This window comes from Anomalospiza imberbis, chromosome 1, assembly GCF_031753505.1.
Source record: "Anomalospiza imberbis isolate Cuckoo-Finch-1a 21T00152 chromosome 1, ASM3175350v1, whole genome shotgun sequence".
In the NCBI taxonomy this organism is placed as follows: Eukaryota; Metazoa; Chordata; class Aves; order Passeriformes; family Viduidae; genus Anomalospiza; species Anomalospiza imberbis.
Window position 1 is genome coordinate 20,121,423 of NC_089681.1, and position 17,346 is coordinate 20,138,768.

The 17,346-nt window shown below is 33.8% G+C and overlaps 1 protein-coding gene across 30 annotated transcripts in view; it reads right to left on the reverse strand.

Moving 5' to 3' along the window:
- RIMS2 (regulating synaptic membrane exocytosis 2) overlaps window positions 1-17,346 on the reverse strand; it is a 446,434-nt gene that overhangs the window by 123,042 nt on the left and 306,046 nt on the right. For 16 of the 30 annotated variants that reach the window (XM_068183223.1, XM_068183411.1, XM_068183392.1 and 13 more), the window contains 2 exons: window positions 10,378-10,557; window positions 9,150-9,259 (listed from right to left, as the gene is read on the reverse strand). In XM_068183223.1, coding sequence (XP_068039324.1) covers window positions 9,150-9,259; window positions 10,378-10,557 — 290 coding nt within the window. Of the gene's footprint in view, window positions 1-8,301; window positions 8,335-9,149; window positions 9,260-10,377; window positions 10,558-12,050; window positions 12,123-17,346 lie in introns of all 30 variants that reach the window. The other 14 variants (XM_068183308.1, XM_068183230.1, XM_068183253.1 and 11 more) reach the window with 4 other exon arrangements.

A 17,346-nucleotide genomic window follows, 5' to 3' on the forward strand; every position in this document is an offset into this window, starting at 1 on the left:
ATTGCAACTTTCTTGTTCTGTTTTTAGATAAGAAACCTAAATCTCCATGTTAACATTCCAGGGCTTTGAATTAAGCTTATTTCTACAGCATTTGAAAGAGAAGAGAACATCAAACATGACTACAAAATAGACAATAGAAATGATTGCTAATAGCATAAGCCTTTCTCTAGAAGTATATGATAATTAAAATGGTCGTTTTTTTCTAGTCACATTAAAAAGCGCCAAGCTTGTAAAATATATATCCAAGTAATGTAGAAGAATATAGACCTGATATAAAAGTGGAAGACAATGCAGACAATTTTGCAGGTGTCTGCAAATTCTACTTGGCCTCTTAGGGCAAGGCAGCCTAGGAATGCCAAAATAAGAGGAAATATAAGCCTGGCCCCTTAGCTCTCCATAGCCAACCTGATCACATATCTGCCCAGTGTAAACTATATCTTCCGTAATACTGTGAGCTGCAAAAACATAAACATCTGGAGATTTTGATTCCAATAAATATTTTTAAACCTCAGCTCAAAATAAGTATATCCAAGAAGTAAAGCAACACACTGGAGTTGAACATATGTGAACTTACTAATTTTGAGCTAGTCGAACTAAGAAACACACACACGCATGCAGCAAAAAAATAAATTAAATTTCTCAAGCACCCAAAATTCATAAGCAATATCATAATCAACTTGCCTTTTCGCCCATTAACAGGTGGGGTTTGATGTTTTTCCTCACAGTCTTCACAACATTAAAAACAGACAATGATGATTAATGGTTGGAACAGTAACTATGAAGAACAATGTAACAAGCACACAGAAACCAGTTGCAAGCTAGGTGAGCAAAACTCCATGCACTAGGCTTGAGTTACCACAAAGCACACAGAGTGAAGAGCACACAGCACACACTACACTGAGCACCAGAGAGACAGAATCATAACAAAAGCAATAAAAAAGTAAACTCTACTATAACAAAAAATGGGAAGGATCTTAAAGGACACTTTGGCAGCCTGAGAACTAAAATTTAAAAAAAAGTAAACCTGCTTTCCGCCACTGAAATAATGAAATTACCCTAGCATCCAGAGTTTTGAACACGTAATGAGTCCCACCACAGTAATTATTCCTGATTTTTTTCCATAGAAGAAAATAGTAATCTGTATTTTTCTCTCTTAAATAACAATGGGAAGAGGGTTCAGGGCATAGGATTCAGAAACTTACACTTTTAAGCAGCATTTAGCATCTTAGGCATACACTTGTATGCTAGTAATTTTTCCTACCAGCTAATACTAAATGTGTTTCTTGATCAATTCATCTTTTTTTTTATTTTTTTTTGTACTACGCTTCCACCATTTTTGGCGAATATTAACTGTTAATTAATTATGTACAGCAGAATATAACCTAGTAACAAGGCAGGTAAATGCAAATGTATGCATTTATGATTCTTCCTTTGAAAAGGAAACTGAAGAACAGAGAAATTATATCTTTAGATCTTGCATATCTTTGAACCTGTACTGGGTGTTTCCTGAAATTAGAAGTTAAATTTATGTTTTAAACACATGGTATTTGAGTGGAAAAAACTATTTGAAACTGTTTGATTTGATCATGAATTGTCGATTGTCATCACACTACCAACTGCCTTCCAAGCTGGATGGAGGACATCATACAAAATGGTTGAAGTATTTCCATCTAATGCAGTTGCCTACTATTTTTGTCCAGCATCAGTCTGCATATGCAAACTAAGGGAAAAAAAAACCTGTCATTATACAAAAAAATTTACTTCCCTGAATGTAAAAATTATTAATGCAAAGTAGACGGTATCACATCTAAGAAATACCCACCCAGATCTGCTAAGTCTGTTACTTGAGCATAGTGACAGAGGAATTCCATAAAAAAGAGTAAAATAGTTGGGTACTTTTTGTCATGTTGAATTATTTTAAGCATTCACAACTGGCAAATAAAATATGCTACAAAAAAAAAAATTGTGCTGTTCTTTCATAAAATGATATAAATATTCTCTGTGTTTTATATGTTCAATATATTTACAAGCTGGCTGGTAAAGCTTCCCTATATACTCAGGGGAAACTTATCTAAAGGAAATAGGTGCTTGTGGTCAGACAGACCTGCCTCGACCTCTGCCTCCTCAACTCCAGCACGCTTGTTTTCTTCATCTCCTGCTGCATTAGATAAGCAAGGGATGGGAGAGGGAGGAAAAGCAAGACAAAAACATGCACGCTTTGTTACAAGCTGTTCAAATAAAAGAAAAACATCAAAGAAAAGACATTCACAATAACATACAAACCCTCAGTCTGTGGTAGAAATTATTTTTTTTAGTGAATCAAAAATGAAATAAATTGTTGTGCTATTTTTCATTTATACCTCTAGCTAATTCCAATGAGATCTTTCTGCAAGTAATGACGTTTGTATGCAGCCCTTAATGTTCTTTGTCACCAATTTCTTACTAAATTTTTAAGTACTGGACAGCAGACAATAAGTATCAAAGCAGAGAAAACAGACAGATATTGATAGATAATTAGTTTAAATCTTCTGCTTGGCTTTGTTTTAGTTTTTCTGGGAAAAAACTCCAAGCCTCCATTCTCAAACAGCATATTTAAAATTGAATATAAATCATAAACTGGTGGACATACTTTGTACCTTAAAAAGAGCACAAGAAACAAAGCAAATGCTTTTTCAGCTCGGAAAAAAAATATCCTCAATTTGCCAGATGCTATGCTTCTTTTACCTGGATTTCAGAGTAGTTAGAACACAAAAAGAAAGACATTTTCCACTAGTATCTACAGTTGCCTAGAGCATATTTAAATACTAGGGAATACTGGTAGGAACAACAGTGAAAGTGCCATTATTGATAAGAAACACCAATTTATTTTTAATGTCATTAATAAAGAACTACAGCTTTCTTTTGTGACAAAGCTCATGAGGGTAACAACAGTAATAATACTGAAGAGTGTCAAACTGAATTACTGATATACCATATGCCTGCTTTAATTTAAATGTCAATTATTTATTAAACAGCTTTGATGGGATTCAATATAGTGTAGTTTTTTAAGGCTCAGATTTTGATTGCTTATTGATTTTTCATGTTCTTGGTTTCCAGAATTCTTTCCAGTTCTCTCATTATATGTATAAGTTTATGTTCAATTAAATAGCTCATTGAATTACTTGACTTTAGGTTTAGCTAGCATGTAATAGTAATTTTAAAATTACTGTTTGTAGAAGGGTATTGTTAATAGAGAAATTCAGGCTATAATCAATGCAGTGCAGTGCAAACTACTCTGTGCTCAGATTTCTGCTCTACAGCTCCATGATAAAACCAGTCATTTAAATTCCACTTGAAATCAGGACATTGAAAATTTCAGTTAAAATATTCAACAGGGATATAATCTATACCGTCAGCCTTCTCACATAGAAACTAATGAATAGAAGATGCGCCTAAGACTTTAAAAAAACAATTTCAGTAGAGTTGAATTAAAATGTTTTTGGCATGTAGGTACCCTGAAAGGTAAATGAACAATGGCTGTCATAAGCACAGCTGTATGACTCCTCAGTCATTTTCCTTTCATGCCCTTTGTAGTCTCAGACCTATAAAGCAACATCTTCAAATTTCATAAAGCTGTTTAATTTCTCCTTTTGCCAATCCAAGAGAAATTTATAAACTATGACTTCCCTTGAAAGGTCAGATCATTTTAAGTTAGCACTTTAAACTCTGGGATATAGATAAAGTTTGTTCAAGTTGTTCTGTGGAAACTGTACCAAACCAAATTAAAAATTTTAATACTCCTCAGGGTCTGAGGATTCTGCTGCCTCTCAGGAAAGTGAACTAAGCATCCACAATCAAAACCTAAAGGTATTTTTGCAAAATCATAGTTGAAATCAAAACCCCAAAAGTAGACTCAGAAAGTATCCTAAGGAAGACATGTTACTGATGTTAACTAACCTATTCTGTTTACTTTGCTGTCAAGCACACAAAATGCAAGTTACACTGTGCAAGTATGAAGGTTTCTAACATAGTACAGCCAGAACCACAGAAGTATCCACGCAAAAAAGAGGATGGTGCAAAGATCTACATTTCTATCTTTTAGACTGCTGTGTTTGCCTAAGATATCAAGTTCATAGCCAAGTTGAAGGTAATCTAAGATCCTATCCTATATTTTATACATGTGATCAATCATTTTCATAAAACAAAATACCCATATGCCATATATTTTTAAAATCCTACAAAATCATAGCTGATAGAGTATCTTGACCCGTCTTAATACCAGTCCTCTGCAATTGCATTACAACCACCTTTCTGTGTCTCCAATCAAACTAGGGTAGGGCTATGTAAAAAACTATAAAATTCCTTTTCATTTTGCAAAATGAAGTCTCATTTAAAGAAATTATGTTCTAAATGAGATAAAAACCCTTAAAACAAACGGCATGTACTTCTGTCAGCAGTATTCGGGCTTTCCTAAGCATCAGAATGTCTCTATAGCTTCCATTCCAGACTGCATGAGTTGCAACAGTACATTATCACTATACATCTGTCCCTTTTAGATATTTGAATATATATCTGAGAGATACAAACACTAAAAAATGGTTTCTAGCTATCACTGATTAAACCTAATCAAATATTCCTGTTAATTCCATTCATATCTCATTTAATTCTGGAAAAAGATTATCCACACCTGAAGTTGAGAGGACAGTTAATCAGCATTAATGTCAGGCCTTAACAGGTTCTGAAATAACTTTCCCATGACACAAGATTATTATGAGATCATATAATGAAATTCTTTATGATAGAGAATAAATATAAAGGCAAATCCTTACTGAGCTCTACTATTTGTTAAATTTCTGAGCATTTAATTTCCAAATTTTAAAGTTTTATTACATCCGTTTGGCCTAACATGATTTTCTAGTTTTTTGGGTTGGGAGAATGGTTGGGGGTTGATTTTCTAGAAAGAAGAAAGAAAGGGCTATGTTTATTTTTAAAAGGAAAATCAAAATTCTATATTAGGAAAAAGTATTCTCTCTCTGATTAGTAATTAACAATGAACTGAAAGGGTGAATACTGAATACTTTCACTTTATGGTGTTCCATTTTAATTAGGTCAGTGATTTCATTGCCTAGGCAACTAAGAACAAAGAAATACTTTGTAGCCACATATAAATGAAAAAGTCATGTTAACCCTTAAGAACTATAAATACTGCACTATTCACTTCTTGTCAACTAGTGTGAAAAATACAGAACACTTAAGAGTACATCAATATTTCAGCACTAAAACCAAGTTCAATTTAACAATACTTTCTACAAATGGTCATTTAAACAAGATATTTCTATCTCTAGAGTAATTTTAAAATACACAAGCAAAAGTTTAGCTGAAAAAAAAAGTCTTCTGGCATTTCAGTAGTGATAACTTGTTAGGTAGTCCCAGACATCTTTTCAGAACTGCTTTCTAACCACATAACATGAAAATATACTAAAGTAGTAAAATCTAAAGCAAAAACCAAACTGCCTAGATGCTAAGGTATAACCTGGGTAGACAAGGCAATGCATTTCAGAAATACCCAGTCATTTTTCTCAACAGGCAAATCTGATACTGCAATAAAACACAGCAGTGGCAACCTAAGAAATTAGCAAAAATATCATAACCATAAAAGGCTGTAAATGCAACACAAGTAAGGCTATTGTATGCTCTACTGAGCATGTGGGACACTGATTAAAATGTTTGGATCAGTACACCAGAGATAGGAATGGTCCTTCATAGCTACTCCCAGGTAGATTTCCTGAAAGCAAACATTTTGGGCTATTTTGAAATAAAGTATTGAAGAGGCACCTTCATGTCCATGTCCCAGACACTTAATACATTTTACAGACTAAATCTAACCCAAATAAATATTATTTAATTGTGATCCTAATTTGGAAAGAATTACCCAAAGGGGTGGGTTTTTCCCTGTAGATTCCTTCCCTTTCATTTCTACTCACACAGCCATAAGCACACCATATTCCACATTCTAGTGAGTGCTGCCCTATAACATAAAAATATCTCCAGCAGCAAATTACTCCCTTCTTTCTACTTGAGTTCTGGCATTTGTACTACATTTAAAGAAAAGATATGCAGATACAACCTTGTAAAAAATACAAATTATCCAAATGTATGCAAACTGAGACCACTGTAGGAGTCTGCAACACATAAGTTTTTCCTTCTTTCTTCTTCTCTTTGACAAAGCTGAGATGACTTTCAATTCATTGTTGCCTATAAGATACCTTTAACTAACTCTTTTCATCAGTTTGATTGCAACTTAATCTAGTCGATAATAAAATCCTTGATTTAAAAATACAGAAAGCTTAACCTTCACAGCATGTTTCCATGTAATATGGGAACATCTCTCTCATTTGAGTCAAGTATGTTCTGTAAGAGCAGAAAGGAAGACTCTGTGACAACACCTTTTGGTATGGTCATATAGCCTTCCCAGCCACACACAACATTTTTGATTATCACTTGGGCTTAAAAAGGGGCATTGAAACTTACTCAGATATCTACAAAACTTGTAGGTTTATTTGATGCCATATTTGTTAAATACTAACATAAACTCCTTCTATGATAGTCAGTGTTTCCAATTCTATTAAACTTCAGGTTTTGTAACTAGTACTTCATTTGCCTAAAATAACTTTATGTAAAATTCAATTCTCCACAGTAAAAAGACTGCTATTAATCTTAATTATATTCTGTCACTGAACAAAGTTAGGTAATCTGCTGTTCGTGCAGAGCACTATCCTTTTTAAAGAAAATTATTACTCCCTTTAAAGAAAAATGTTAGAAAATCCTAGAGAAGGACAGAAAAACCTCAAAGAAAAACTATTGGTATTAAAATATGAGCTGTTAATTCATGACAGAAAATTACATAGAACGGTCTATGAAAGCTGTATCTATGGATTAGGTTTTAAAAGTGTTTCCCATCTTTATATGTGTAAGTTCAATATGAAATGTGTCTTTTTAGGTGGTCCCAGACATCTTTTCATAACTACTGATACTGACTGCATCTTGAGACACTTATGATGCTTTGATTGTATATTAGAACATCAGAATCTATGGATCTGACAATTTTCCATAACCCAGATTTTCCAAAAGACTACTTTTTGCAAAAGACAAAGTAAAAGGAAATATTACTCAGTCTTTGAGTAAAAAGAGATTTCCTCAAGTCCCAGCAGTACTTACCAGAGGAAACAATTCTAGAATTCCTATAAAAAATAGTTATTTTATTGTATTTATTACATTTCTCTCTATAGAACCTATGATGTAAATAACAAATAAGTTTTTTACCCTCTCTAATCAAATACAGTAATAATATACAGCACTTCACAATTGCGGCTCTGAGGAGCTCACAGTCTAGATACACTAAGCAAAGAGCAGGGAAGAGTGGTAAAACATAAAAGCATATACAGCAATGACAGCAAACATCATGTGATTAGATGTGACTATTTCCTGGAATATCTAGACTATTTCATATAAGCAATTCACAACACATAAGGTGACAAAGAAATTAATATAATAGAGTGATGATCCAAGAAAACAAGAGCTTTCTTTTCATGAAGTTTTGTTTCTAAAATGGAAATAAATACTGTAAACATTGGAAATACTAAATTAAAAAGTCTGATGAGACAAACACAGTAATACTATATAAAGACCCTCAGTGGTATAACCAAGGACTGCAATTGATATCTTGTGGCTTGCTATTAAGTAAATTAAGTGTTTTTTAAACTGTGAAGTATAAGGGGATTCTTTTAAAGCGAAAATATTTTAACTTTTAGAAAGTCTATCTCAATTCAATATTTTTTCCCATAATATTTGCAAATTACCTACTAATTCAGCAAATGTATCACACTATTAAATATTTTCAATAAAAACATGATTCTGATTAAATGAATGGCTAACATAAAACATGTCAAATATCCTCCAATGATTATACATAAACATGTGCCTGAATATCTGCTAATCCTGGAAATGTACATACATAACTGCTGAAATGCTTTTATTTGCCATAGGGTAAATTCTAGGTATTTAAAAATGGGTACATGTCTAGATACTTTTCTAATTACAATCATATTTAGATAGTATTATTTATATTGTCTTTTTTTCATGTAGAATCCTGTAAAATTTATGCGTCACAGGTCTAAAAATAAAAACTAAATCATTATGAGAATAATTCTGACTATGTCTGTGCAATCAAGTAACATCAATTGCAGTTGGGTTTGTTTTTCCCTATACAGCCTCTGAAAAAAGCCTTTCAGGTGAAAAACAAGCCCTTCTTTATGTACAGACCTTCATAAGACTCTATCTCCTTGTCTCCATTGTCTATGGAAAGTCAAGACCAAAACAAACAAATAAAAAAACACAAAAAAAAAAAAAAAAAAAAAAAAGGAACCAAAGCACAGGGGTTAAAAAAACAACAGAATTTTTTAAAAGATACAATATACATGTTAAGAAGGATTAAAAAAAAGGAGTGTATATGGCCATTTAGAATGATTTTGCACAACACACCTAGTTACTAGAAACAGAAGTGTAAAAATGTATTTGCTGTCAAGAATGCATTTATATACCTTTGTCTCTAAACATTTCAGAAAATATCTCCATCAGCCACTGCTTAAAGAGAAGAACAATTACAGTACCAGTAAAATGTGAATCATGAAATAACTGACATTTCTTATTTTAAAGATTATTACCTGTCTTCTTGCTCTTCCTGTTTCAAGATGCAGAGGTTTTATATTAGCATTCTCTAATACACTCCACTGAGCCCACAAGTGATCAGCTAGGTTCCTGACTCCCAAAAGAGCCAGAATTTTGTCACTAAACAACATACTAAAGATCATTTCCTGTACCTGTTGAAGTCAATGACAAAACACCTACTGAATTCAAAAGGAACAGGATCATGTTAATAGTTCACCTTGTGTGCATTATACTGCTGATTATTCATGTCAGCCAAAAGTATGGTAGATATTAAAACATAATAGAAGAAAACACAGTCCAAAATGCAATACCTTTACCAAATCCCAGTTCTGTACACAAAAACTCAAGAGATTTCAACTGTAATGGCAAGAGAAAAAAAATGTATATAATCGACCTTCATGAGCAATTTGGAAATGTCATTAGGGAGAAAACCATCCACTTACTTCTCTCCAACGTCCCCTTTGGTGGGAGCTGCGGTAGCTGCCTGCCCCTTCGCCCTGCTACTGGAGTACTTGATGGACTTGTCTGGACAGACCCAGTTCGAGGATGTGACCTAGGAGACACATATCAAAACAAACCACAGCCATTAAATGACAAAGTCATTCTTAAATATTGTCAAGAACTGATAACGTGACTAAGTAGACTTTACATCACTTGGGACCCTTGCAGTCCCAGAAGGAAACTATTATATCTATTCAGAAAAAGACCTGATTAAAAAGAGAAATCTCTCCATTAAAAGGAAGCCAAATTAAGGCTGAGGAAGCTTCCATAAGATGCTTTTTCACACAGTCAAACCAGAAAATGGGTTGTGTGCATATTCATGTGCATATGGATATAATAGCCACATACACATAGATTTATTCACAACTCAAATTCAATTATCTTTACTCAGCTCGTATTTTTTTAAATTACCTTTGAGTTGCAGTGACATTACATGAATTTGTCTAAACAGAGTAATGAACTGAGGAAAGACAATGATGTTTGACCCAATTTTCACTGGGGATTTGATGATACTAACTCTAACTTTCAGAAAACAAAATAATGTATTCTGCAGTTCTAAAATACAGAGAGGCTTTCCTGAACATGATCTAGACCAGAATGTACTCATCTTTTTATTGTATTATGTTTGTTTAAGCTAAGAATATTGTATAGAAATCCTCAAAATATCAATAAGGGGTACTCAAACAGGAACAGTACAGACTATGGCACAGTAAAATGTAGTCAGAGAAAATGGTGGTTAAAATGATAAGTAATAGACAAAGTTAGTACAGTGCATCTAAAGAAACTTTTTTTTTTTTTAAAAAATAGTTTCATTTGATGTTATGATGGTTGTTCCATAAGCAATGTCTGATGAACACAAATAATTTCTCATTCTGTAAGAGAAGAATATGATAGTTATGAGGTGCTTTATGTGGAAACCATCCAGGATTCCTGACAAATGAGAAATCATAAACAAATGTAGTTAAATACTGTTAGCAAGCAATTTGCAATGGTAGTCACACCATTATATCCAGAGTAGAATATAAATAGTGTGTTCACACTGAAAGGGTTAGTATCTATTGCTGCTAGTGATCAGCTAAAGATGAGGCGATACCAATTAGCTACTGGGAAAATAAAATGGTGAGCTGGTAGGGCAGAAGGGATTTAGTCCGATTGATTTGTCTGTTTCACCTCGGTAAGGCAGGTGAAGGAGGGGCAGATCTTCCAGTCATTAATGAAGGCATCGACCTGATGAGGTTTGAGTCAGGACGCTCTGTGGATCGGGAGCGGGAGTTGGTCCGCTCTAGCACAGGACGTTGTTCTGTTGATCTGGATCTTTGATATGGCTGTCTATCTGCTGCTTCACAATTCCTGTAATGTTAGTCAAAAAGCAGCTCAGTTGAACTTTGACTTTTCTATTAGTTATAAAATATGCTGCATGATACTGGTTTGGAGCAAATCATTTTATTTTATACATTTTAAGGGGAATAAATTTTCTGAGATAACTTATTGATAACATAGTTTTTTACACGTATGATTTGACTTGCTCCATACTCTTGATAAATGGGCTGAAATGTTTCCAGTGTCTCAGTAATGACTATCCATGCAATAGTCTGTTTCCTGACAAATTCTGGGTTAAAATATTGTTATTTTTTCAATTAATGTATCAACATGGGAATAAAAGAGTAGCTGACATCATATTAAGTCTCAATAAAGCTAAGAACTCATTAATAGTGCAGATTAATTGTGCATTTTTTCTCATATGAATAGATTTTTCCAGATTTCGTACAGATTGCATTCTCTCTAGAGGTAGCACTCTTGTTTGCAGGAAAGTCCACAGTCTAGATGTTATAATTACCATGTAGCACTATTAACTATTATTAGACTCGGGAATGTCTGCTATATATAGGCTAGTCAATAAGTGATAGATTCATATGTGGTGCTGAGACTGTAACCAGATGAAAATCTATATTATTAGTACTTACAAAGGTTGCAACAACTAGAAAAAAAATTGGTTTGTAATTCAAAAATTCTTTTAACCCACAGCCCATGGAACTGCACCAAAACAGCAGTGGAAAAAGTTATTGTTAGAGATGTAATGGGAAGAAATTAGACTGAGTAAAAGAGAATTTCTTGATCAAGCAGTGATATCTTCTACTATCTTAGGCAATTAATCAGGTCATTATTTTCAGAAATTAATCAAGCCCCACCTTTTTTCCCAATGCAATTGGTGTATTTTCAAGGAGTAATATTTGTTAGCAATATCCTCAAATACATTAAACCAAGGCAATTTAAAAAGTAAAATCCATACCCTAATGGAGCTATTTATTAAAACAATACTCCTCCCAGCTCTTCTTGAGTAACTGAACAGATATAGAATACAAATGGGGAATGTGTACCCTTCAGGACTTTTCCTTGAGCGAAGTCATGCATTTTACAATGAAGTCAGTTAATACAATGAGTGGCTTGATGGTGATTAAGTGTAACAAGAAGTCAAATTTTAATTAGTATCAAAAAGGAGAGAGACATACCACAGCCTTGTTGTGAAGACTTTTATGTTAGTAACAGCATTTTATTTCTGAAAGCATTGAATATAGTGGCTGACTTTGCCGAACACATTTATAAAACATTCATTAAAACAGTCTTTTCAGGCCTTCCATGAGGTCCTAATTGCACTCCTAGAGCATACGAAGGACTTGCCACAGACAGATTCAGAATAATACCATACATCATGAACCTACATCTATAAGCTCCTAACAAGCAAACACACCACAGTGAGACACATAAATGGTAATTATAAGCTGAGGCACTAAAGATTGTAGGAAAATTACAATGAGCCTGGCACGAAACCACAACAAGATTACCTCACTTCTTCTTCTATTAGTTCTGTTTCTGAATAAGAAGCTTCATCAGCAAAAACATCCACTGTCTCGCTTCTTTTACATTGTTGACAGACAGAGAAACAAAACCTTAGCGTTGATAGGAATGTTGTTTAGTTTAAGTAACTGTTTAAGAGAGGTTTCAGTGTTATGGAAGGTGCATCATGGTAAGAAATGACCATTGAATACATTCTTTGACTATGGGAATAAATTCCAATAAAAAATATTCCTAAATTCAACAAAATTACAAAGAATATTTATATCCAGGTCTTGAAAAACCCACCCTTATCTTGTTTATCCACATATTTAAGAATATTAATGAGCCCACAGAGACTTTTTTGGGTGTCAGCATTTCTCCTGTCAGTGAGTAGAGGACTGCTGGAGCGCCCTCTACCCTGGAGCAGCAGGCACTGGGCAATACGGTAAGGGTATCACTCCATTCCTCTCTCCTTCCAACAGCCAGCAGGACACACAGAGGAACAGGTGAGTGGCAACCACATGCTTCTCATAAAGACTTCATGAGAAGTTAAGGCTCCCATTTGTTACTCTTAAGGCCTCATTCTCTTTAGCTCTATAGGTATAAAAAGTAGTTTTTAGGCTATTAGAGGTCTGACCTATTGCCTGATTAGAAGGAAGGAGGCGTTTTTACCATTTGGATCAATAGCAATGGCTTAGTGAGCAGGTTTTGTGTTCTGCAGAACATCATGGAGCAACTGCAGCTAAACAGATAAAGGCCTCAAAACTGTCACACTCAGTAGCTAATACACAGTTTGTTACAATCTCCAGTGGGCATTTCCTTCAGTGCAAAAACAAGGGGGAGTTCCCCGGAGTGAAGGAGAGGGTGGATTTTGGCAGTAAACCTCTGAAGCTGTGGCAATGCTGTTTCGTAGACTGAAGGATTTGAAGACTAAGTTGAGTCCTGAGGTCAAACTCATTGTCACCTTCAGGTTCCAGACTACAGGCTGCAATCCTCTCAATAACCACTACAGCAAATTGAGGGATATTTCAAGGGGACAATCTTCCACTTGAAAGCTTCATGTTGTGGTTTTACATCATACACATATAAAGAGCAATTAAAAAAATAGTTTTACTCTCTGGTCTTCTTCCTTACCTATTTTTTATCCTTTTAACAGTAAACACACATACTACATGATCCCAGTCTTCAGCAACTGTCCCTTTTATAGGAAAATTATCATTCATATCTATCATATGTTTGTGCATTGAACATCCTTCCTTACCACTGTAAACAATTATGCATGAATATCAAAATCCAACCATAGTTATGGGAGGAAGTTAAATTAAAAACAGAAATTTCTAACTTTTCAGGTATCATTCTTAAAGACTTATGCTTACAAATTTTCTAGATGAAGCTTCTTTTCTCATTACAAATTGTATCATATGAATTACTGATTTTTAAAGAGGGAAATACGGTAGTCTTAGTTAAACTATTCAACATCCATATAGTATTTTAATGTACACTAGCACTGTTTACCTTTGCTAACAGACTTTTCATTATGAAAATAAAGTTAATGAAATGTCAAATAATGATCTCCATCTAGTACTGACTATTGTAGCACCCTACTACTTTTGCTAGGGAAGACAGGCATGATAGATGGCTGATTTCCATGCCAAAGTCTGCAAGACTTGCAAGCATAGCTCTCCCTTGCTCTGAGGAAAAGGTACAGCAGTGTTAGCTTCTACACCAAGCAAGCCAAGCACTATGAGACAGTTTGAGCTTTCTGTAAGTCACTACATAGAAAGCTCTGTGAGTATTCACAGTATAACTTCTTGTTCCAAACCCATCAAGTACTAGAACTAGAATCTGTTATAATTTAGGTACCACTGTAAACTCTGGTTGCTGTAGTACCTAAACAAAAATGGTACCAAATTTTATTTTATATATTGATTTATCTCCACTTATACATATATATACTGCAAATTTCAAATGTGAACTCTGTTACCAGTGCAGTAAATAATACTTTCTGATTTTTAATTTTTCAGACTTGTTACTTTTCTTAACAAATAAAAAGAATTTTCAACATATTATTACAGTCATTGATCTAAACTTATGGATAGAGAAAGCTTTATAAGCTTTTCCATTTCCAACATTACATTTTTCAACAGTAAGTAATTGTAACAGCTTACATAACAAATAGAACTTTTTTTTTTTCCCCAAAATGACTGAAAATAATTTATTTAAAAGCCCATGTTAAATTTTTTACTCTGCACAAATGATGAGATCATGCCAATCACCATTTTAGCATTAGGCTTTTCTTGTAATAAAAAACTGAAGAAATAAAAATAGAATTGTTGTAGGATTACAGTACACTACAATTCAGCTCCTGATGCATCTTTTCCATCTAGAAACACTGAACAGAACAAGAAAAATACAACACCACACTTTCTAAGTATTATAATTTCAAACTCCAGCTAATATACAATAGCAATACCTGTCTGTGTCTGTGGATGGCTGCTGGATTTCGATCCTTGGACATGTTATTCTTCTACTAGCTATAGGAACTTTGCTGTTTAGTCACAGACACAAGATCCTCTGTTAGCATAACATAGATAAGCATGTCTAAAACCAAATGAGATTTCTAGTAACAAAAAAACTTAAATTTGAGTCATAAATATTGCAATGAAAATTGGGAAGGAGCAGTACACTGTCAAATCTCTAGAAAAATTGGTGACAGGATATCTCAGCAAATAACTCATCTACACTCTTACAGGAAAACTCATCTACACTCTTACAGGAAAACTCATCTACACTCATGAAGGAACTTAATATAAAATCATGTGCTGCTATAGTTTTTAAAAGACATGAATGTAAAGCTTTTAGGTACTCTGGTTTAAAAAAAAAGGTAAAGGAACATATTTTGGTTGCTGTAATATTGTATAATTTTTTAATATATGTTTTATATATATACATATATATATATATGTGTGTGTGTGTGTGCATATATATATATATATAGCTATAGATATAGATATATATGTGTGTGTGTGTGTGCATACATATATATATATAGCTATAGATATAGATATATATGTGCATCCATACACTGATATGATCTGGTCACATGCATATTACCCTGTGGTATATGTGATAACTACCAGTATATCTCCATGCCAGTGACAGGCATGATTGAACTGCAGCATGACAGAGTCTGAACTATTCTGCTAACTCAGCTAAGCAGACAAAGCAGGGAACTCTGCTGTGATCCCAGGCACGTTGTGCTCCACACTCCTGTGTTCTGCTGCAGCCACAGAAATGCTGTGGCTCACAGCTTGCTCAGGTATCTGGGCCTGACACTGCAGTACTTCATGACTGTTGTCGACACAGCTGACCATGCTAACACATGGCATGGTACAAGTATAAAAATGCTTAAGGAAAGCATATGTATCTACACCTGTTGAGATGTACACCCCAAAATGTGTGTCATCATTGACATATTTGCTGAGGAATAGCAAGTCATGCTCCACACAGGGAGTTTAAGCAGACCAAATTTTTTTTTTTTCAAACCAAATTGTTATATGATTCTGTGGATGCAGTTAGAGGTAAATACTAGCTATTACAATCAAATATCAATAAAACCAATAAGAAATGTAAATCCTTGGAAGATTGAAATGATGTGCATTTCGTATAATTTTAATCTGCAAGAAAGTTGTAGAGTCTTTTTGCTTCCTTGCTTCTGGTACTTGCAATGTACCTTTTTACTTATATAGTCAGCTGCCTTATATAGTATTTTGTATTTTGCCAACCACTTCTAACTTTCAACATCGTTAACACAGACCCTCAACTGACATATATAAAAGAATCACCCTGGAGGAATATGCATCTCTATGTTCATGAGATGACTCACTGAAGATCACGATAAAGCTGATTAGGATTCAAAAGCTGGGAATTCAAAATTCTCAAAGATGAGAGCTGAAATCCTCTCCTCTCCTTCACCCCAGCTTAGTTTTAAACTGAATCTACTGCAGTGATTCTCTCCAGATAATAATCTAAACTTCCATAAAGTACTGGAAATATTCCAAAATATAACACTTTCAGCTTTATATTATAAATATATTCCACAGTTTTTCCCATTTTGGAACACAATATTTCACCCACTCAACTTGAATATTATACCATAATGTATGAGCAAAACCAGGAACATGCCTGGATTTTAATTAACATGTGACTCATGACTCAAGTATAGTAGTATATAAGACAATGCTAGAGGATTTGGAGTGGGAAGCAATGAAAAAGAAGAATTTCCTAGTAGAGCTTGAATATTCAAATGTAGAAGAGCAGAGTACCTAGATTATAGACTAATCAGTCTGAGTACTTGTAGGCTTAAAACTAAGCATATACTTAAATGTGTCTTTTTAAAGTGCAGCACTAAATGCAAAATATGAAAAGTACTTGGTTCTTGATGCAGCACTAAATGCAAAATATGAAAAGTACTTGGTTCTTGATGGATTTTGTGGGATTTTTTTCCTCAGATCTTAAATATAATTTTATCTCTATATGGCCCATATACATAGTTGGTTTTTTTTTCAGTGACATTTTTAAACACCAATAATATGAAAAATGTTTAAATAGTAAATTACCACAATCAGACTTGTAACCATGCAGTTATTGTGTATATATTTTGTACTTCAGCTACATGTTTATCTTCTTCTTAATTTTTGGCAATAGATCTGTAATTTTGACCTCCCTGACATCAAGAGTTTTGTCCCTTGATGACACCAGGATTTCAATCCAATCATTCAAACCAGAGCAGGTAGGTAAGATTTTATCATCTTTCATGTTCTTAAATTATGAATGAGCAAAATGGCATTCAGTTTCTGTTAAAGGCATTCTCTAAATCCATTGATCTGTACAGAATCTGATCAATTTCAGCAGTCTTTATTAAAGTGTTTTCTATGCCTTATGTTTTATTTAAAAGTCATAAAGGTTCACAATAAATGATGTTATATTTTTTCCTTTGCCAAACATTTTAGGAGCTAAATTTAAATGGAGACAGAGAGTAGTAACTAATAAGTTTCTTTTTCACGTTAAAAAACTATTTTTAGATATTTACCCTGATATTTACCTATGTTAGCATCTATTCAGGATAAAAAGTAAGAAAAGAGAAGTAAGCCAGGACTATTTAATATGACTATCAAAAGCAAAAGCTTTAGTTACACTGAGTACTTTCCAACCTTCTTTAAATGCTGTTCATTTTCAGCATGTTTCTGCAGTTTCCAGGTTGAAATAATAATGTGGCCCTTGCTGTGCACTTAAAAATGAAGA